Genomic DNA, 19,449 nt, shown 5'->3' on the forward strand with positions numbered 1-19,449 from the left:
CAGAGCTTTCTTTAAGTACATTATTTATAAACTGTTTGCTTTTCATGCGAGATGTGTTGGAGACTAGGGACAATGTATTTCAACATATGGTTTGCAGATCTCCAGAGAGGGACTTAAAAGGTAACTGCAAAAAACCCAAGTCTTCTGTCAGTAGTGTCTGTTTACTAGGTAGAGGACTGTTTCCATGCTAGAAAATGTAGGGATTTTTGAATTAAAGTAGAGAATAGTGGCCTAGAAGATTCACTCTGATAACAGGTATTTAGAAATTGGCAATAGGCATAAAAATTAGAAGCGGGAAATAGAAGACATGAGCACAGATAACAGAAGTATATGTTATTATCTAAACTTATTGTAGAATTTGCAACATAACTGTCATCATGAATGCAAACCATGAAAACACATTGTGATTATCATGAAATATTTCAGATACACAGTACCATTTGCCAGAATAATTTTCTGTAAGCAGTTCTCCATGTGGGTTGTTAAATTTTGTTTATTTGCTGTAGAAGTTGACATTTAACAAATAGTTGAAATACTAAATCCCTGAACAAAGTCAGAATGTGTTGTCTGTCCACAAATTACTTGGAAATATTTATACCCATAATCCAAAACAGCTGCTGACAAGATGCAAAGCTTTTCTTTAATAGTCTAATAAGATGTTTTGATGCTAAAAATAGTACAGCTTTGGCTCTAAAGACTCAGTTTTTGCATTGTTATGTACTGCAGTTTCCCTTTTACCTTAAGAGTCTGCATTCAGAGACCCACTTCTTAGCACAAGCAGTTTTAGCAACAATACTGATTGTAGTCTCTCAAGAGTGTATTATCCCATATTAAAAAGCTATTTTTGCTAAATGAGTTTGGTTGTTAGCAGAACACAATCTTCATTTTTCCAAAAATAACTGAAATTAAAATAGCATAGTGGACTGTTTGCCTGTGAATTAAACAACACAAGAAGGAGCTTAACATTTCCAAAGCCTGTTACTTAACATGAAGCTTCTGCGCTGCTGCCTAAGTGTTGAAATGAAGGGAGCATCTTATCAAATATCCCAAACACCTGCAGTTTGCAGTGAGCTCCCTGAGATGTCCATAGGCTAGCTGTGGTGATTCATCCTACACTGATGCCAAAGTTCTGCTCCTAAATTCAAATGCATGAAGTTGTCAGCCTAGCAATGAGAACTGATGTTATTGGAAGCTATAGGCACAGCAATAAACCTTAGGTATTTTAGTCTTTATCCACACAAAGCTGATGACACCACATCTCAGAAGAACCTTAGAGTTGCCAACTTGCTGCTGAGAAAAGCAAAGGAAAGACATACTCACTGAGAGACGAGAAGAAGGGCTTCCTTCTGCTGGTCCCGCTTATTTCACTGCTTTCGTGTGTGGTGTAGCGTCTGTAAACTGAACAGAGAAGAGAGGTCTGGGATCCTTGATAATCTCCAAATCCTGCTATCTTTAAAGACTTTGGAGGAGGAGATGGTCTGTCATCAGCTGTATCTATTTCTGTTTTAGCATAAAGGTACAACTCTAAATTCTGGGGAACATGAAAAGGCATTGTAAAAAATTGTGATCGCCACCACACACACTGAGCTGGACAAATGGTCATTTGTAGATAACCAGTAGTTGAATCTGGCCTCAAATTTTGTCATTCTGTACAGAAAGCCAAGGGGGAGAGGGCCAGAAACTCCTTTCTTGACAGGAGAAAAGCAAAAGGTTTATTCTGTAGATTGGATGTACTACGTTTTCATGCCTGTGAAGTTGGTGGCAGCAGTTTGCGTTGTGTTGAAATTTGCTCTATATTTTAAATATTTAGTGTTGCAGATTTTGCATGATTTTAAAGAGGAGGAAAATTATGAAAGTTGTTCCTGAAGGAAAAGAATAGACTGTAGCGGAAACTTCTTGTGGGCAGGCCCTTATTCAACAAGACAAAGAGGACACATTATCCTGGCTAATCTCCTTTTTTCAGGTTTCCTGTCTAGCGATCTCTAAGCTTACTTGGAGCTGCCTTTGCAAAAGTAGACCTGGTGACATCTGAAATGGGGAGTATGGACTTCTGGATTTGGATTAGATTTTACTGAAGCAGCAAGCTGGAAAAAGCCAGCTACGTGGAACTGCAGCCTGGCAGGTCTGAGCAAGACCCAGGAGGTTCAAAGTTCATTAGAGTGGAGGACAGGTTAGCTAGAAAGAAATAGTGTCCATTTGGCCATTACTTTCTTAATTCCCAAACCTGCTGGTAAAAATGAATAAATATTATGACAAATGAACTGTTAAATACTGTGGTTGTGAAAGGCTGAACATACAGTTTTACCTACTGCAATTTGGGTTTTGCTGCAGTTATTTTTCATCACTAGATGTTTCTCCCCTTCAAACTTCTTCAGTTAAAGGGCACCTGGGGCTGTGTATTTAAGGATTCTGAGTGCAAGGGGAAGAAATATTTGTAAAGTAATGTTAAATTCCTACAAATTTTCTATTTCCAGTTTATAGAGGAAAGCTTGATCTGACCAATTTATTTATTGAAATTAAATTCCAAGCTATCCCTGAATGAGACATTTTCTGAGGAAAATGACAGCAGGCAGGAGGATTACATGTGAAGGGAGAACTTGGGATCTGGTGTATAAGCATGCTGTAAATAAATATGTTAGTTAAAACGAGTATAAAGGAAATAAATGACATGGTTGAGAGATGTGGTAGCTACAGTAGACTTCACATTCATTGACGTGAAGGATGATGAGACATAATAACCTCATTCTGTACCACATACTGAGCTGACAATATACCGCTAAAATATCAAGAAATGGCAAATAAATAGCTGTTTGTATAAGTTACAGGGGAGGAATCACCTTCTTATCTTCTGATAAGTCCCCATTCCAGAAGTTTCTGTTGGAAAGGACTGTGAAGAGCAGTTTTCTAAAAGGTTCATGAATTGCAGATACACAATTTGATCTAACCTCTTGCCTTCCTTCCTTGATATCTTCCCCTCATGCTGTGCTCTCTCCAACCCACTGCCTCCCCTTCCAAAACAGGTTATGGTTTCTTTCTGTGATAGGACCTATTCATATTAGGAAGTGAGACATGCTTTTACTACTGTAGAGGACAAGCAACTCCAGAGTCTGCATCTTTAAAAAACTACTGGTATTGTAGGAGATCAGAATGGGATGTTCTGTTATCAAAATATTTTATGAAATTGAGATGATTTTGCTAGAATTCATTTTTTTAAAGTAGCACAATTAGAGTTATTTTCTGGTGATGTCCTCTTTTGATATTTCGGAACAAGCTGGTTCAGTTCATTTGCTTGTACGTGAAAAGCAGGGTTCAGTGCACCATTGTGTTTCTAACCAGTCTATTCAGGATAAAAAAACTTTGGATTTTTCCTTCATAAAATTCAGAACAAAGGCCAGTTTTAAAGCTTTCCTGAAACACAGCATGGCTTTTTTCATTCTTCACACAGCACTGCTAGATACCTGTCAGTATGTGAGTTTGAGCAGAGGTAGCTTATTCTTCTAGTGCTTTGACTAGAGTTGTACTTAGTTGCTCGTACTCTGGAAATTTATCACAAACTCCCTACCTCATGTTTTAGGTAGTTTGGTGGTTTGTTTTTTTTTTAACTGACTCAGCCTTACACAAATTCTTTGCTTTGTTTGCTGCTATTCTCAAGTAAAGCATCACTGATCTAAGTTAGTCAGCCAGACTATATTGGTGTTTGAGGAAATGCAGTGTCCTTTTTCATCTCGGACTTTTTTATGAAACAGAATTACTTAGATGCTTTGGCTGCTTCAGTACCTCAGTTACAATCCCAAAGTTGCCATTTCTCACTTTTATTCCGTTAGTGGGTTTTCTTCTTGCTTTCAGACCTATTTGCATTGAGAGTTCCTTTGTGAGAGGATTACATTAGTGAAAAGTGTTTTTTATGCTGAACTACAATGACAATATTTTAAATATATTTTTCAGGAAAGGAGTGAAATTAAAACCCATGGTGCCCACTTTCTAGGAACAGTAGGTACCTCTGGCTGACATTTCCACAGGTAATATTATAGAGAAACCCAGACTCTGTACAGACTCTATACAGACTCTATACAAGATACTTTACACATCCCAAAGTTTTAGAAATAAGACTTCAAATTAAACCTGCTTTAGACTTAGATTTTCCTGTGTATCTAACACAGTGTATTGATATACTGTGGGTTTTTTCCTGCTGAGCTTGTGCAAAAAAAGTAAAACTTGAGGTGAACATTTACAATTTTTACATACCCTATCCAGCAGAACATAGCAAAATCTTTGTGTGATTTTTGACAAATTCAGATCTGCCTTCAGGCCAATACAGCTATGGACAAAGCCAGAAATGTCCAAGTAGATTAGTTCTGTATTGAGATTCTCCCATAATGGCTATATAGGTGTTCCTTTAAGGCTCTTGCAAAATTACTGTCATGGAGAAGCAGAGAGGATAATTTGGACCAGGTCCTTCCAGTATTTTTCCTGTCTCTTCAGAGAGAGGAAGAGAAAGAAGAGGGAGGAGGGAAGAAGTATTCTAGAGGGGGTTGTTCCTTAAGTGCTTTGTCTGGAGACATTACGTTTAAATTGTTTGTATTCATGGAAGGAAGAGAGGGGACATAAGTATGAGCACATTTAAATAGCTATTCCCTGAAGATACTTTGTTTTAATATAGTGGTATTATCAGTTCAATGGGCTGTGATTTTTCATTTCATTCATCACTTATACTGTGGAAGTTTCTGAAATGCTTCATTTAATTGTACTAAAGACATCAGTCATGATTTTCTAGTTAAAGCTGTAGGAGGCTTTCATTTTGAAACACCATTATAACTTTCAAAATAATTCCTTTTAAGCTGATGTTTAGTGTCAATCCAAGCGTGACTCATGTAGCGAAGCTGGAGAAAATCACCTTAGCCATTTCTACTTTATGGGAGTCTGACGAGGGTTTTCTTTTTTAAAAAGACAGTTCTTCATAGCTCTGAAATCAAGCCCCCACACATTTTAGTTGAAGGTATCTGTTAGCTTACCTCAAGCAACACAAAAAAAACTGGTTATGCAACTAAAGCACCAGCCTTGGCTTGTGATGACCCAGTGATCAGGGTCTATAGGCTTATTTTGTGGTTTGGGGCAGGCCACTTAAGCTGCATCTAAAGTGACAGCCTGGTATGCTCAGGTCAAACCCTGATATTCAGGTTCCCTGATCACCCAGAGCAGAGCTCTCTGCAGCTCCCTGTGTGTTTAGGCTTTCTCCTGTGAAAAGCAAGGGGCACAGGAGGCCTGGGTCTTATGCCAGTATGGTGCCAGGGAACAGCCAGAGCGCTCAGCTGGGCGCAGGGACTCGGGAGTTCTGCGTTTTTGTGTTGTTGAACTGGACATCCCTGTACTGTTTTGGCAACCTCCTCCTCCTGAGAACCATCTAAAGGCCTGGTGTCCCATCCCCAATCTGAGTCGCCACCGCTCGTCCTGAGAAACTCTCCAGGCTGCCTCAGCTGCATCCACATAGGCAGCCTCCCATGTGCACATCAGTACCCTCTCTGAAGGTCCTCCTAGAGTTTGCTCTGGTTTCAACTTGTTTGTAGCGCATACATCCTGGGATTCACCTTCTTGCCAGATACAAAGGGGTCATCTAGTTTGTGTGTGTATGTGCCTGCACGCACATTGGAGGAGAAGATGGTAGACTGATACATTGGCCAAAATATAGACACAGATCCTGTGGGCTATCAGCCTGCCTCATTGCTCACCTAAGGGATGTTTGTGCTGGTGTCTGGCAGAGTACAGAACTGAGAGAAAACACATTGCAATTTTTATTACAGCCTACTTGAATGCTTGCACAGAACAGGATGGTCCCAAGGCTGAGGCATGTCTGGTGGTTGTCTCCTGGCATGTCTCCTCTGGCCTGGCTGAAGCCAGCAGGCTGGCCTGGAATCACAAGTGCTCGTCTTTGGCACAGGACAACACCAGTCAGGATATGGGAGGGCGAGAGATCTGAGCTCTCTTAATAAATTGTGAGTTTGAGAACTAAAACCCTTTCTGAAGGCAGTAAGGGGGGGAAAAAAACCCCCACCTTAGAAGTACTGCAGACTCTGACAAAAACCTGAAATCTTCATTGGCTTTGACAATACCCCTGGGCGGGAGGGACGAGAGGGGTAAGGTGGGGGGAACCCAAAAGAGGAAAATGAGGGTTTTCCAGCTCCTAATCTGAAAAACATATTATTTTCCATTCCTCTGCTTTCTTTTGCTCAGGAACTGCCTCTGTTTAACAGAGTAGGGATTTCATCTCAGCTGGTGCTTCAAGAAACCACATTTTTGCTTAAAGTTACTTTCTCCCATAGGAAAGGCAAAGCAGCAAATAAACCTTTTCCTATCAGCAAATATCAACTGTATGGACTGCTTCTGCCTATCAGCTGGGCAACTTGGGTTATCCTGATAACATCCAACTCTCATGTTTTTCTATACTGGTTAGCCCATAGGATCAAATTCAGTTCAGGGACTTGAACCTTCTCTTCAGTTGTATAGGTGGCTCAGGCCAATGAGCAAATGAATCATCTAAGGCTTTAGATCCTCTAAACATGTAGGCATTCAGCAAAAGATCATGGTTAATGGCCTGTCTTCTGACAGGCTATAATTGCCAGAAGGACAGTGAAGTTTATTGTGCAGGAAGTAGAAATGCTTGGGAGTAAGGATCAGAACATGATATTAACTCCTCAGGAACTAAGGCCATCATAAAGATGACTTCCAGTGCTAAAGCATTCCTCCCCAATTTCTTTATTATAAAGAAGAAAGAACAGAGCTATGTCATTTCTCCTCCAGTGCCTTACCAGCATTCAGTGGTCCAGTCCTTCATCCAATCCATTCACTTGCTGTTTCAGATTCTCTAGACTGATAGAAGGAGGACAAACATAAGTAACTGTGGTGGGTTGACCCTGGCTGGATGCCAGGTGCCCCCCAAAGCTGCTCTATCACTCCCCCTCCTTAACTGGACAGGGGAGAGAAAATAAAACGAAAGGCTTGTGGGTTGAGATAAGGACAGGGAGATCACTCAGCAATTACCGTCACGGGCAAAACAGACTTGACTTGGGGAAAAAATGAATTTAATTTATTACTAGTCAAATCAGAGCAGGATAATGAGAAATAAAACCAAATCTTAAAAACACCTTCCCCCCACCCCTCCCTTCTTCCCAGGCTTAACTTTACTCCTGAATTTTCTACCTCCTCCCCCTGAGCGGCACAGGGGAATGGGGAATAGGGGTTGCGGTCAGTTCATCACACGTTGTTTCTGCTGCTCCTTCCTCCTCAGGGGGAGGACTCCTCACACTCTTCCCCTGCTCCAGCGTGGGGTCCCTCCCACGGGAGACAGTCCTCCATGAACTTCTCCAACGTGAGTCCTTCCCATGGGCTGCAGTTCTTCATGAACTGCTCCAGCGTGGGTCCCTTCCACGAGGTACAGTCCTTCAGGAACAGACTGCTCCAGCGTGGGTCCCCCGCGGGGTCACAAGCCCTGCCAGCAAACCTGCTTCAGCGTGGGCTCCTCTCTCCACTGGTCCATGGGTCCTGCCAGGAGCCTGCTCCAGCACGGGCTTCCCATGGGGTCACAGTGTCCTTCGGGCATCTGCCTGCTCCGGCGTGGGGTCCTCCACGGGCTGCAGGTGGATATCTGCTCCACCGTGGACCTCCATGGGCTGCAGGGGGACAGCCTGCCTCACCATGGTCTTCACCACGGGCTGCAGGGGAATCTCTGCTCCGGCGCCTGGAGCACCTCCTCCCCCTCCTTCTTCACTGACCTTGGTGTCTGCGGAGTTGTTCCTCTCACATCTTCTCACTCCTCTCTCTCGCTGGAACTGCTACTCCCCTGTAACTTCTTTTCCCTCTCTTAAATATGTTACCACAGAGGCGCTACCACTGTTGCTGATGGGCTCGGCCTTGGCCAGCGGTGGGTCCGTCTTGGAACCCACTGGCATTAACTTTATCAGACATAGGGGAAGCTTCTAACAGCTTCTCACAGAAGCAACCCCTATAGCCCCCCCCACTACCAAAACCTTGCCACGCAAACCCAGTACAGTAACTCCCAGTACATCTCTGTCTCTTTTTCTCTCGAGTCCCACGTAACCCCATTAAACAATATTTCAAGTCAAGCCTCATCCCTCCTCAGTAGGTTTTGAACTATATGCATTCATGCTCAAGGTCTCTGCTGCTCCTCAAGCTCACTGCCAGCGCCACCTCCCTCCAGTCATGGCAAATCACTTACTTGTCATCCTCAGATTGATTTTGCCTTTTCAGATTTAACCAGTTCTCCTCTACTGTACAAAAGGCCATATGACATAAAACCTCTTTCCTAGCTTTCTTCCAACCTGAACTTTTTTACCGCACACCCAATCTCAAATGAACATTGCAACACAACCAGACAGAAATAAATGAGAATGTGATTTCTCTTTAATTCTTTTCTAGGGCAAAACTTTTCCTATCTTAGTCTTCTCAGATAGTATCAGAAGGCTAAAATATCTTCTTTGCCCCCTCAAAAAGGGGCCAGGCATCTTGTAATAACTTAATAAAATGAGATACTGCATCGTACACATAAAGATGAAAAAACAGTCATATAAGACAGACATCAGTCTATATGTAATTAGATACTCAGATAGGTACAACAGTTGACATGATGCAAATGCACTACATTTGTTTCTATGAGTCTAAAATATTTTGGAATAATAAAAAGGCAGTCAATGTGGAATAAACTGAAATGTGAATTTTAAACAATATAGTGTTTTCTGATATAAATCACCTTATTGAATATAGCAAAACCCAGCTATTTTTGAAGATGTTTTGCTTTTCCTTTTTCTCCTTGATTGATAAAATGACTTAGCAACTAATGTAAATTATACCATAGGGTATGAAGCTGTAACAGTGTATGAGGCCTTCTGCGCTTGTGAAGCAGTTTGTGTGTATGCTATGATGAATTCCATGAAGAATTTTTCAGTGAAGTGAGACATTGCTTAAAAAACCTGAGAAGCCCTTCTCTAGGGAATATTCCTGAAATGTTAGTAATATGTATTGTGAATTGTACTTTATCCTATATTTTGATTAATACAATTTTTTACTTTTCAAAAGAATAAAAAACTTAGGAAGAGCCTTTTGACTCTCTTCGCACTTCTTCTTCCACAAAAAAATTAGATCAATGTTAAATAAAGGGAACTTGCAAATCTATGGGGGGGGTGAAAGGGCAGAAGTGTGTCCCCTGACACAGTTATACATTTTCTTTTAGAAAAGCATGAAATCAGTTTTCATTTTCCCTCAACCTTGCACATTGTTGAACAGTGTAAAGAAAAATGGATTCTTCCTATGTGTGTCTTGCCCAGATTTAGAGAGCTTTTGATGTGTTACAGATTATCTATCAAGAAGTGGGGTGAGAGGCACTTTTGAGCTCTGTATGTGATTAGTCTTATTGCGCTCAGTAAGCAAACCACACTTATATACAGGAAACCAGAGATGATGAAACCCACGAAGTTGGACTTCAGACATTTTGAAAAAATTTAAAAATGGGAAGTCTTCCATTACAGCGTACAACTTAATTCTAAATATTTCGTTGCCAAAACCTTTTCAGTTTTCAAATGCATCTAGATTCTAGGAGGCTGGTGAAGGATGGAATGGGCTGAAATCCATTTCCCTTCTTATGTCTTCTACCTTTGTGTCGTTGGTGAAGACAGAAGAAAGGAAAATATACATGCACTGTTTTCTTCAAAGACAGTTAATAAGGGTATTTAGTCTATAATATAAAATATTTATTTGGGTAAGTGCAAAATATTAGCTAGGAAATACATATTATCTGACATTCAGGCAGTGTTGCAAGATAAACATCAGTAACTGCATGTTGGGACCTTTTCTTCCAAAGACCATATTATTTGCAGTGGAAAACTAAAGGCTACCGAACTGTTTTGTCAGGAAGCTAAGAACAAGGCGGTGACTGGTGACAAATACTTCAACAGTCATGCAGGGGTAAAATGAAAGGCAAAGTGTGAGGACATGTAAAAGAAGTTTGCCAAGGTCTGAAAGGAAAGAGGAATATGGTTTCAGAAATTACGACTAAGATGATAGAAGTTGAACAGAAAGACGTTGCACATCTCTCTCTGGCAATACAGTTGTTATGTATTTCTTAGAATGAGAGCAGAATACATCCCCTCATCTAAGGGACAGATGTCTTAGATCAGTAGGCAAAAATGAAGAGAGAAAAATGCAGAGCTAAGAAATAGAAATAAGGCAGGGCAAGAAAGTGAAGTAAAAATAGAATGAGTGAAATGAAACAATGAAAAATGAGCTAAAATAAACAAGAAAAATACGAAGCTGTAAAATTATGCAATATGAGAGCAAGAAGGTCCATGAAGGTACAGAGAAACTGAAAGAAATGTGAGAGAGGAGAACATAATCTTCTACTATGCAAATTACATTCCTTTAGAATGAACAGATATTTAATTTTGATTGACTTAATCCTCCCCCACTGCCAGGAAAGCCTACACTTCTTGAGTTCCATCAAAAATAAACCCCTACAATGATTTTTGAGAGAAAGAAAAATCAAGTCAGAACGTTTACTATGTACAGTAAAAGTATAGTACTGTATTCAATATGTACCCACTGTAACAGTGGGAACGAATGTCTTCCTCTTGTAAAGAGAATTTAAGGAAATACATTTAATTGAGAGCAAGAAGAAGAATCATGGAAAGTGTTAACCTTGCTAAAAGCAAAACAAATATTTTATTCTCATTCTTCCAAGTATCAAAATTAAAGTATCACTGTTTCAATAACAAGAATAATGTTGAAATTGTATGAAACGTGAAGCATAAGCATCTAAAACAATAGATACCAAAATGTACATTTAAGATCTTTCGTGTTACTGTATTCACCATCAACTGAGAAGGACAAAGTAGAGCTTTAACCATTTCTAGCAAACGCAATTAAGATGTGGAAGCTGGCCACTGTACTAAGACTTTTTATAAACTATGTACTAATTCACTACGTAGAAAAGATGCAACATTTAACTAGATGGAGCACAGAACTAGTTGAACAAAGTCTTTTTTTCCCCGCTGAGTAGTGGTTTGATTTTGTTAGTTCTTCTGTCTCACTCTAACATTGCACAATATTTAATGTCTAGGTTTTGAAGTGATCTAATTCATATTCTGAAAGCTGTCATATATGCAATGAAATCACTAACTTCGTCCACTTCTGAGAAGGAGAAATGTATTTTATTGCCTCTGAAATATCCTCCTCTTCCCCGACAATAAACTGGCAGTTATCATGATGTGATTATGAGGCCAGTCTGTACTGCAGAAAGGCAGGTGTCAATACTGTCGTACAATAATTAACAGGGTTACTTTTCACATTATAACGCCATAGCCATGCACTGTAATGCTCATGTCTCAGCACTTAAGTCTTTTTATGTTTCTATTCCTTTGCTTCCATCTCAATTACTTAAATATGCGATAGGAATAGTATTTCCCTGATCAGTTTGTGTACCTCATTCTATTTAAAAGCACGTCTGTGGGACAGAGCATCTCTTGCTTAATGTAAACACAGTATTTTTGAAAAGAAGAGAACAATTTCTGTTAGGTGGTTTGACATAGCTGTAACAGAATGTCCTGGTTTCAGCTGGGACAGAGTTAACTCTCTTCTTAGTAGCTGGTACAGTGCTGGGTTTTGGATTTAGTGTGAGAATAATGTTGATAACACTGACATTTTGGTTGTCACTAAGTAGCGCTTATCTTCAGCCAAGGATTTTTCAGTTTCCCATGCTCTGCCAGCAAGCAGGTGTGCAAGAAGCTGGGAGGGAGCAGAGCCGGGGCAGCTGACCCAAACTAGCCAAAGGGGTATTCCATACCATGGAACGTCATGCCCGGTGTATAAACTGGGGGGAGTTGGCCGGGAGGGGCGGATCGCTGCTCGGGCATCGGTCAGCGGGTGGTGAGCAATTGCATTGTGCATCACTGTTTGGTTTTTTTTTTCCCTTGGGTTTTATTTCTTTATTTTTCTTTTTTTTGTTATATTTTTTTCATTACTTTTATTATATTTTTATTATCATTAGTATTATATTTTATTTTACTTTAATTATTAAACTGTTCTTATCTCAACCCACGAGTTTTACTTTTTTTCGATTCTCCTCCCCATCCCACTGGAAAGCAGGAGGAGTGAGTGAGCGGCTGCGTGGTGCTTAGCTGCTGGCTGGGGTTAAACCATGACACAGAAATAATAGATTTGATCATTGTTTTAACTTGTTACATTTACATTTAATTTACTGTTTAATGTATCAAAGTATAAGAAAAAAATCTAGATTGATCACTATACTAGGGAGAATATTTCTGAACACTGGAGAGCTTTTAGGAATGGCATCACGCTCCTATTCTTGTATAGTGTCTCTTAATGTTGCACTGAATTAAACAGAAAAATTATGAAAGATCATGAATCACAGCCACCGAAGGAAGATCAGTAGATCAGCATTGTTCTTCAGAATAAGTTATTATTGCAGGTGAATCATTAGACAGGATTCTATAGCTGTGGGTTGGCAAAGAAACTAATACAAGGAGCTATGTATTGAAGCTGGAAAGCTACTGTACTAGAAAAAGAGCACAAAAGCAAAGTAGTAAGCATTTTTGTGTCTTTGAAATAAAACAGTTTTATGACTCTCTTAAAATACAAAAATAGGAAGAACTGAAAGAACCTCAGGTTAAGCGCAACTCCTAGTCAAATGGTAAGTGGTAACAGAACAATATGTTGAGATTCCTGGTAGAAATAGCTATAACACATCTATATAATTTCCAGTACAATGTTTCTAGTTCTATTCCCTAGTAATCCAATCTGCTTCATAAAGGCAAAGTCAGACAGTGAAAGATGCTAATCTGATTCTGGAATAATCGTCTGTTAGATCAGGTCAGTGAATTCTGAGAAACGGCTGTGGACTAGTTAGAATGGAATTCTATCTGCCTATAAAGTACATGGAGACCAGAGACAAAGGAATTACATGTGTGTGCTTCAAAATTGGCATAAGTGATGCTGATGTTATGGTGCATTCAATTTATTATTGGGTTGGGCAGGAGGCTTCAAAACAGGTTTAATGCTTTGAGCTGTTAGGGTTTCTATTACTCTGTGACTTTGCTCACAGTGAGAAGCAAGTCCTTTTACTTTTTTTCTTTATCTTTTAGCCATATGACAGAGCTAATAAAGAAAGACTTTGGACACAGGATCCCAAATTGGACCATCCTATTACTATTTTCTTTCTATTGTTGAAGTTGCTGTAGCTGTTAAGTCTCAGTTTGCTTTCTGGATAGACCCATCTCAAAGTTTCCAATGTAGCTATGAAGAATTCACCATTTTTACAGCTTAAATATTACAGCTATGTTTAGCTTCCTCAGGAAAAAAACACAAAGAAAAGGAAATGAACTTTTCTACTGCTGCAAAAAAATCAGGTTCACACCACAAAAAAAAAAAAAAAAAAGTCATGCCTGGCACTGCTGATTTTTTTCTTCTTGGAGGAAAAAATGGTATCTTCTTCTACATCTATGGAATTACTAATAATTTCAGCCACAAATGGAGAGTTATTCACGTGAAAGTGATGAGAAAGATCTTCCTGAAAAGTTCTTCTAGTAGATGATAAGTAGATGGCTATGTGAACTCACTCCACGGTAGTGCAGATAAAGCAAACTACTTTTCACAGTTTCCTAGATTAGAGAATGAAATAAATATATTTACAAGAAAAGAAACTGTATTGAACTTTTCATATTTTTAAATATAGTAACATCTAGTGGGACACAGTGGCAGTCCCATTTCCAGTTTGATAATCAGCGTGCAAGCAGTAACGTATGACAGCCATCGCAACAAGCAAATAGCTAAGACAAACATAAATGGGAAGAGGGAATACAACGAGTCATAGAGAGATAAAATGATGTGCCAGAAACAGACACCAGGGTCTGTGGATGCCTGTTCCCTCTGCCATATACTGTTCTACTTTCCATATACGTTACATCTTAGCACTTACTATAACATTTAACATGTTGAGCACACCGTAATAAGAAATGCCTGTGTGATCTACAGTTCAAGTGACAATAGAGACTTTTTTTAGCCCTGCAGGATAAAAACTATTCTGTGTGGTCGCTGTAATGCATCAGTATCAAAAAGCCAGAATGAAAAAAACCCACAAACTGAATGATCTCAGGAGCACTCCTATACAGTTATAATGGCTTTACATTAAATTGTCTATAACAATTGCCTGTCATTAAATGGTAACAATTTAGAGGCAATAGGAAACAATACTGGATGACAGGGAGCCAGATTTTTATTAAGCAAAAGGAAAGAAAGGACTCATTCATTTACCTTTTGCATTGTTGGTGTTCATGGGTGAATGTGGCAAATAGCAATTGTGTACGATAGCTGACGATAGCACCCCACGAAGGAGGGAGCTCTTTACCTGCCACCTACGTTTGAACAGAGCTCCAGAAAGAGGATGGCAAGGGATAATTGTTCCTCCCTAGAGCCAAGCACCCTGCGTGCGCCTCATGCCTGAATGGGACTGTGGCACAGGAGTCGGTTTCTGATCCTCCAACGGGGAAGAGGAGACACTGAAGAAATCATAAGAAACCAACCCAGAATGGCGATGTGCTTGTGTGTTTACATACATTCATTTAAAAAGAAATTTACTCTGTCCCTTACCATTTGCCTTCTTTTTGGTCTATGTTGTCTGCTCTTATTTTGAGCTCTTTGAGCAAGGGGCTGTTTTCCGGATTTCAGTGATGTAGTACAAAAAAAGTTCCCATCATCTTTTTTTGTTGTTGTATCCACTAGATACTAGTGCCAGGTTCTCCCTTCTCATTTTTCTCCAGTCACCCAGCAGCCTTTCTTCTTGGAAAGGCAGCAGGACCATGACCGGTGTATGCATCGTGCTTCTCATGGTGTTGCCTGACAGTCGTTTGCTGTAGCATCCTGCACTTTGGTGTTCTGCATACAGCATCAGGCAACACTGAATGACAAATGCCGTGACCAGTTTATAAGAAATAAGGGCCGTACATCTGCAATACTGTGCTTTTGGGCAGTAACCCAAATATAGTCCTCACTGTGCTGGGTGTAATTTGGATAGATGCCCCGTTTGGCAGAACCATATAGTCAAGAAACTCAGAGGAGGAAGAACAGGAAATAGCATTGCCCTTCTTTTACAAGCAAGAACTGAGGCATAGTTTCTTCCCTACCAAGATCAAAATGAACATGTGTGGCATGTAAAAGAAACCAATCTCAGAATAACAAGTCTGAGACACTTCCTTCTTGTAGGGGATAGCTGACATACATGAAATGGGCTTTTTAGGGAATGTGACTTCATTCTTTCCCAGCAGTAAGACCTCAAGGTGTTACATATTTTTGAATGATATGTTAAGTTCAGTTGATTTTCCTTTAGCCATTTTTTTTTTGAAAGGTAGTAATTAAAGATTAAGCATTATAAAGCATATTTTTGCAATGAACTCGACACAATACTTTTGAAGTTCATGAATCTATTAAGTCTCGGACACTCTCTAGTGTATTAGACAACAGTAGTGATTTACATTAGTTTGAAGTTGCAAGTAAGTTTTCAAGGGTAATGGATTTCATATATAGAGATAAAAAGATAACATTCCTTCATTTATACCTGCTGACTTCTTCTCCCTATCACACTACGTTTAGCAAAATGTATAAGGCAGAAAGGATGCTGGTGTATTTTTATGTTAATTAATGTATTTTAATTTCAAATAGCATTTTTGAAGCTCAGATAGCTTCCAAAACCAGTGGTGCCAGGGCAAAACTAATGAATTTTAATTCTTCTCAGTATACTTCTGCTTTCATGAATTCTTTTTGTTATATTTTGATGCATGAGAATGCATCAGTAGGCATTCAGAGCATGCAGCCCACAGATCTGATTTTTACAGAAATCTGGTTTAACTTTTTTAGCTACATAATAAAGCTCACCTCATAAGCGTGTTATTTTTAATGACCAATTAGGTAATAGGTAGAAAAAGACATACTTCAGGAAGGTGGACCAACTTTTTAAAGATTTTTTTAAAACAACACGTTATAAGTGACAAGTAATCTTTCTGCACAAAGGATGTGTTTAACTGTTTTGTAGCTAAATTGTGCTATTCTCAGACAAATATTAAGGGTGTGCCACTCTTGTCCCAGAAGAGCTGCAGCTAATAACTTACCCTTGCTGCAGTTACATTACTTAAAGCAGTACGATGCATCCCTTAGGTAGTTAAACTCTGAAACTTCACTGCATTAATCCTGCTCTTCTGCATCTTGGAGTGCTTCGAAAACTCTCAGCTCCTTGGGAGCACGAACAGTTTTGGCTGTGATGCTATAAAACAGAAATCTCCATGGACTCTACAGTACGCCCACGGCCGCCGGAGCTGGTCTGGTGACTATATTCTAACGCTGATAGTGAGGGGCACAAGAAACAGCCTTTTTTAATAGCATGCTCCATGTATTGCACTGCTCTAATCCCAGATGATTTTAATAACTGTTCTTAGCTCATGGCCCCACCAGGCACAGCTTCACTTGCAAAATACTGCCCTGCTGTAATTGTGCATGCTGTCGAGAACTGGGCACAATAAACCAGTTCTGTCCTTTATGTAACACCTGCCATAGCAGTAATATAAAATCAATGACATTGTTGAGAGGGATTGTTGTTACTCATCAGAACAGATCATGAAATGATGCTTCTTTTTACTGCCAGAACTGTAGCATACCTGGGTGCTTGTATAAAGCAGCAGCACTGGCCATAATTTACTGCATTGCAGTAAAATCAACAATGCAGCATTCCGCAGAGCCAGGCAAATACTCATATTTGATTTGCTAGGTGAACAGAGAGAGAAAAAATGCTCCCCCCAAAATATTTTTAATCACGTTACTATATTTCTTGTTTGTAACCCTCCAAAACCTTTACTGTGTAACTAAACACTGGTACCTCTTGAAACCAAAATGTTGTTCTGAAGCCTGATTTGAAACCATTTCTTTTACAAGTAACAAAGTGAATCACACTGATTTTTCTCAAAATTCTTTCTTTTGGGGGAAGTAAAAGAACAATTTGAGAAGTTAATGGTAACTCATAGGTGAGTTCCAGCTGAGCAGAAACCAAATTTCAAAGTAAAAATGTTAGGTGTTAAAAAAAGGATCTAATTCCATCTAAAATAAACTTCCCATAGCTAGAGAGGAAATAAAGAAATTTTCTGTAGTTGAGAGTAAACACAAACTTAGGTTATTGCTGTCCAGCTATATAGGGCTGTAGTGATTTTTTTTTAATTAGAAAAAAAAATACATAGTTTAAGCTATCACAGCTTAGGAAATGTAGAAGTTGTTAACAGACTTAATTTTTTTTTTCCTACGAAAACTTGACGCATTATAAACATTTTTCTTGTCTGTTTACAATTTACCACCCTAAACTCAGCTTCTGGTAAAACTGTTTTTTCCCCAGGTCTTCTTGAACTGACACTGTGATAGATTGTTATTTTGTTCAGTAAAAGTTTGAACGTTGAATAAATATAATTTCTAATTAAATGATGATAAAAAGAATTATTGTAGTATTGAAATAATCTACTCTTGGCATAAGTTTGCAGTTTGTTATTCCCATCTGAAACATGATGGTAAGAAAGACAACTCATCATCTCAGTTTAGTGGCAGGGATCTTCATAACTGTTGAATATGTAAGAAGAATGAAGATGAATACATGCTTGTTTTAACTTAACCATGCACTCAATACAAAAAGTAGTAGGCTTTGTAGAGTAAGCATTCATCTATACTCCAAGATTTCTTAAGTTAGCCAAATAAAATTTAGGTTTCAGAATTTCCTTAAAAGCCAAAAAATGAGTTATCTGCGTGAAGACTGCACAAAATCATTAAAATCGCAGTCAGTTATGGCCAATGGGAGATTTCCTTCTAGAATAAAAGACCTTTTTACAGAATATCAGCACTGTAAATTTTAACGTGAAAGACACATGAATTTACAAGTTTGAAATACACGCAAAGAGAGGATTGAAAAATGTAAAATAGAAACCTTAGCCAAAGATGTTTTGTTTTAGGGCAGACTACATGAAATAACTTTCATCATTTAACCACTGCACTATATAGTAACTCTATATTATCGTTCTAGGTACCTGGGAATAACAAGACCTCTTACGTACCCTGTAAGGCAGAATGGGAAGCGTATGGCCAAAATGATCCTGTGTGTATGGCTCTTATCTGCCTCTATCACTATACCCCCGCTCTTCGGTTGGGCCCAAAATGTAAATGATGAAAAGGTTTGTTTGATCAGTCAAGACTTTGGCTACACCATTTACTCCACAGCAGTTGCATTTTATATTCCAATGTCAGTGATGCTTTTCATGTACTATCAGATTTACAAAGCTGCCAAGAGGAGTGCTGCTAAACACAAGTTTGCTGGTTTTCCCCGGCCGGAAGAAATGGAAGGGGTTTCTATGAATGGAGTTGTAAAACTGCATAAGGAATCTGAAGAATGTGCTAATTTTTCACGACTCCTAAAGCACGACAAGAAAAACATTTCCATCTTTAAAAGAGAACAGAAAGCTGCCACTACGCTTGGGATTATTGTTGGGGCTTTCACTGTCTGCTGGCTGCCCTTCTTCCTCCTCTCAACCGCCAGGCCCTTCATCTGCGGTACAGCATGCAGCTGTATCCCACTGTGGGTTGAGAGAACATTTCTATGGTTGGGTTATGCAAACTCTCTCATTAATCCTTTTATATACGCCTTCTTCAATCGGGACCTGAGGACAACTTATCGCAACCTCCTGCAATGCAGATATAGGAATATCAACCGGAAACTGTCAGCTGCAGGGATGCATGAGGCTCTGAAGCTTGCAGAAAAGCCAGAATTTGTTCTGTAAGGTCACTCATCCTTTACGATGATAATTTATTGTTTTATCACATTAGATTTTTCCCCACAGATTTGAAAGAAGAGTTATGGGAAGAATCAGGCTTCTTGAGCACTGTTAATGCAGTCATCAAGAAACTGGAAGGTAGCAAGGTTAATTCTTGTACAGCCCACCAGTCCTAGCGAGCCTGGAGAAACAAGACCACCATCTAAAAAATTTGGGTGTAAGAGGAATATCAGAAAGGGGGAGGGTAAAAGGTGGTGCAGGATGTTTGAGTAGCCAGTGAGGAAAGAGCAAAGCTGGCCTAACCCATTTGTTTGGCCCTTGGCCCCAGACAACTGTTAGTAGGTCTGAATGTTGGATGCATCTTGTATCCTAGAGACTTTTTGCTGTAATAAAGACCTGAGAATGGTGAAAAGTTCCGTTTTATTGCTTTCCACTTTGTTACTATAAAAATAAACCATTTAAGAAGAAGCTGGATCAAAGAACCTATATTTCTTAGAAATACTCTTTATTATAAAAAAACATACATCCATTAAATGTTAATTTACTGGATTGCCTGGAAATAAACTACTTTGTGAAATTT

The 19,449-nt window shown here is 39.3% G+C and overlaps 1 protein-coding gene and 1 long non-coding RNA gene across 2 annotated transcripts in view; one reads left to right on the forward strand and one right to left on the reverse strand.

Annotated features, from left to right (window-relative positions):
• The window catches only part of HTR7 (5-hydroxytryptamine receptor 7), a 28,312-nt gene extending 9,437 nt beyond the window's left edge, over positions 1 to 18,875 (forward strand). Inside the window, 1 exon segment of the mRNA XM_050899322.1 lies at positions 18,125 to 18,875. Coding sequence (XP_050755279.1) covers positions 18,125 to 18,875 — 751 coding nt within the window.
• LOC127017989 (uncharacterized) overlaps positions 13,464 to 19,449 on the reverse strand; it is a 124,919-nt gene continuing 118,933 nt past the window's right edge. Inside the window, exon 3 of the long non-coding RNA XR_007766669.1 lies at positions 13,464 to 13,679. This is a non-coding gene — a long non-coding RNA (uncharacterized LOC127017989). The remainder of the gene's footprint in view (positions 13,680 to 19,449) is intronic.

This window comes from Gymnogyps californianus, chromosome 6 (genome assembly GCF_018139145.2).
Source record: "Gymnogyps californianus isolate 813 chromosome 6, ASM1813914v2, whole genome shotgun sequence".
Taxonomy (NCBI): domain Eukaryota; kingdom Metazoa; phylum Chordata; class Aves; order Accipitriformes; family Cathartidae; genus Gymnogyps; species Gymnogyps californianus.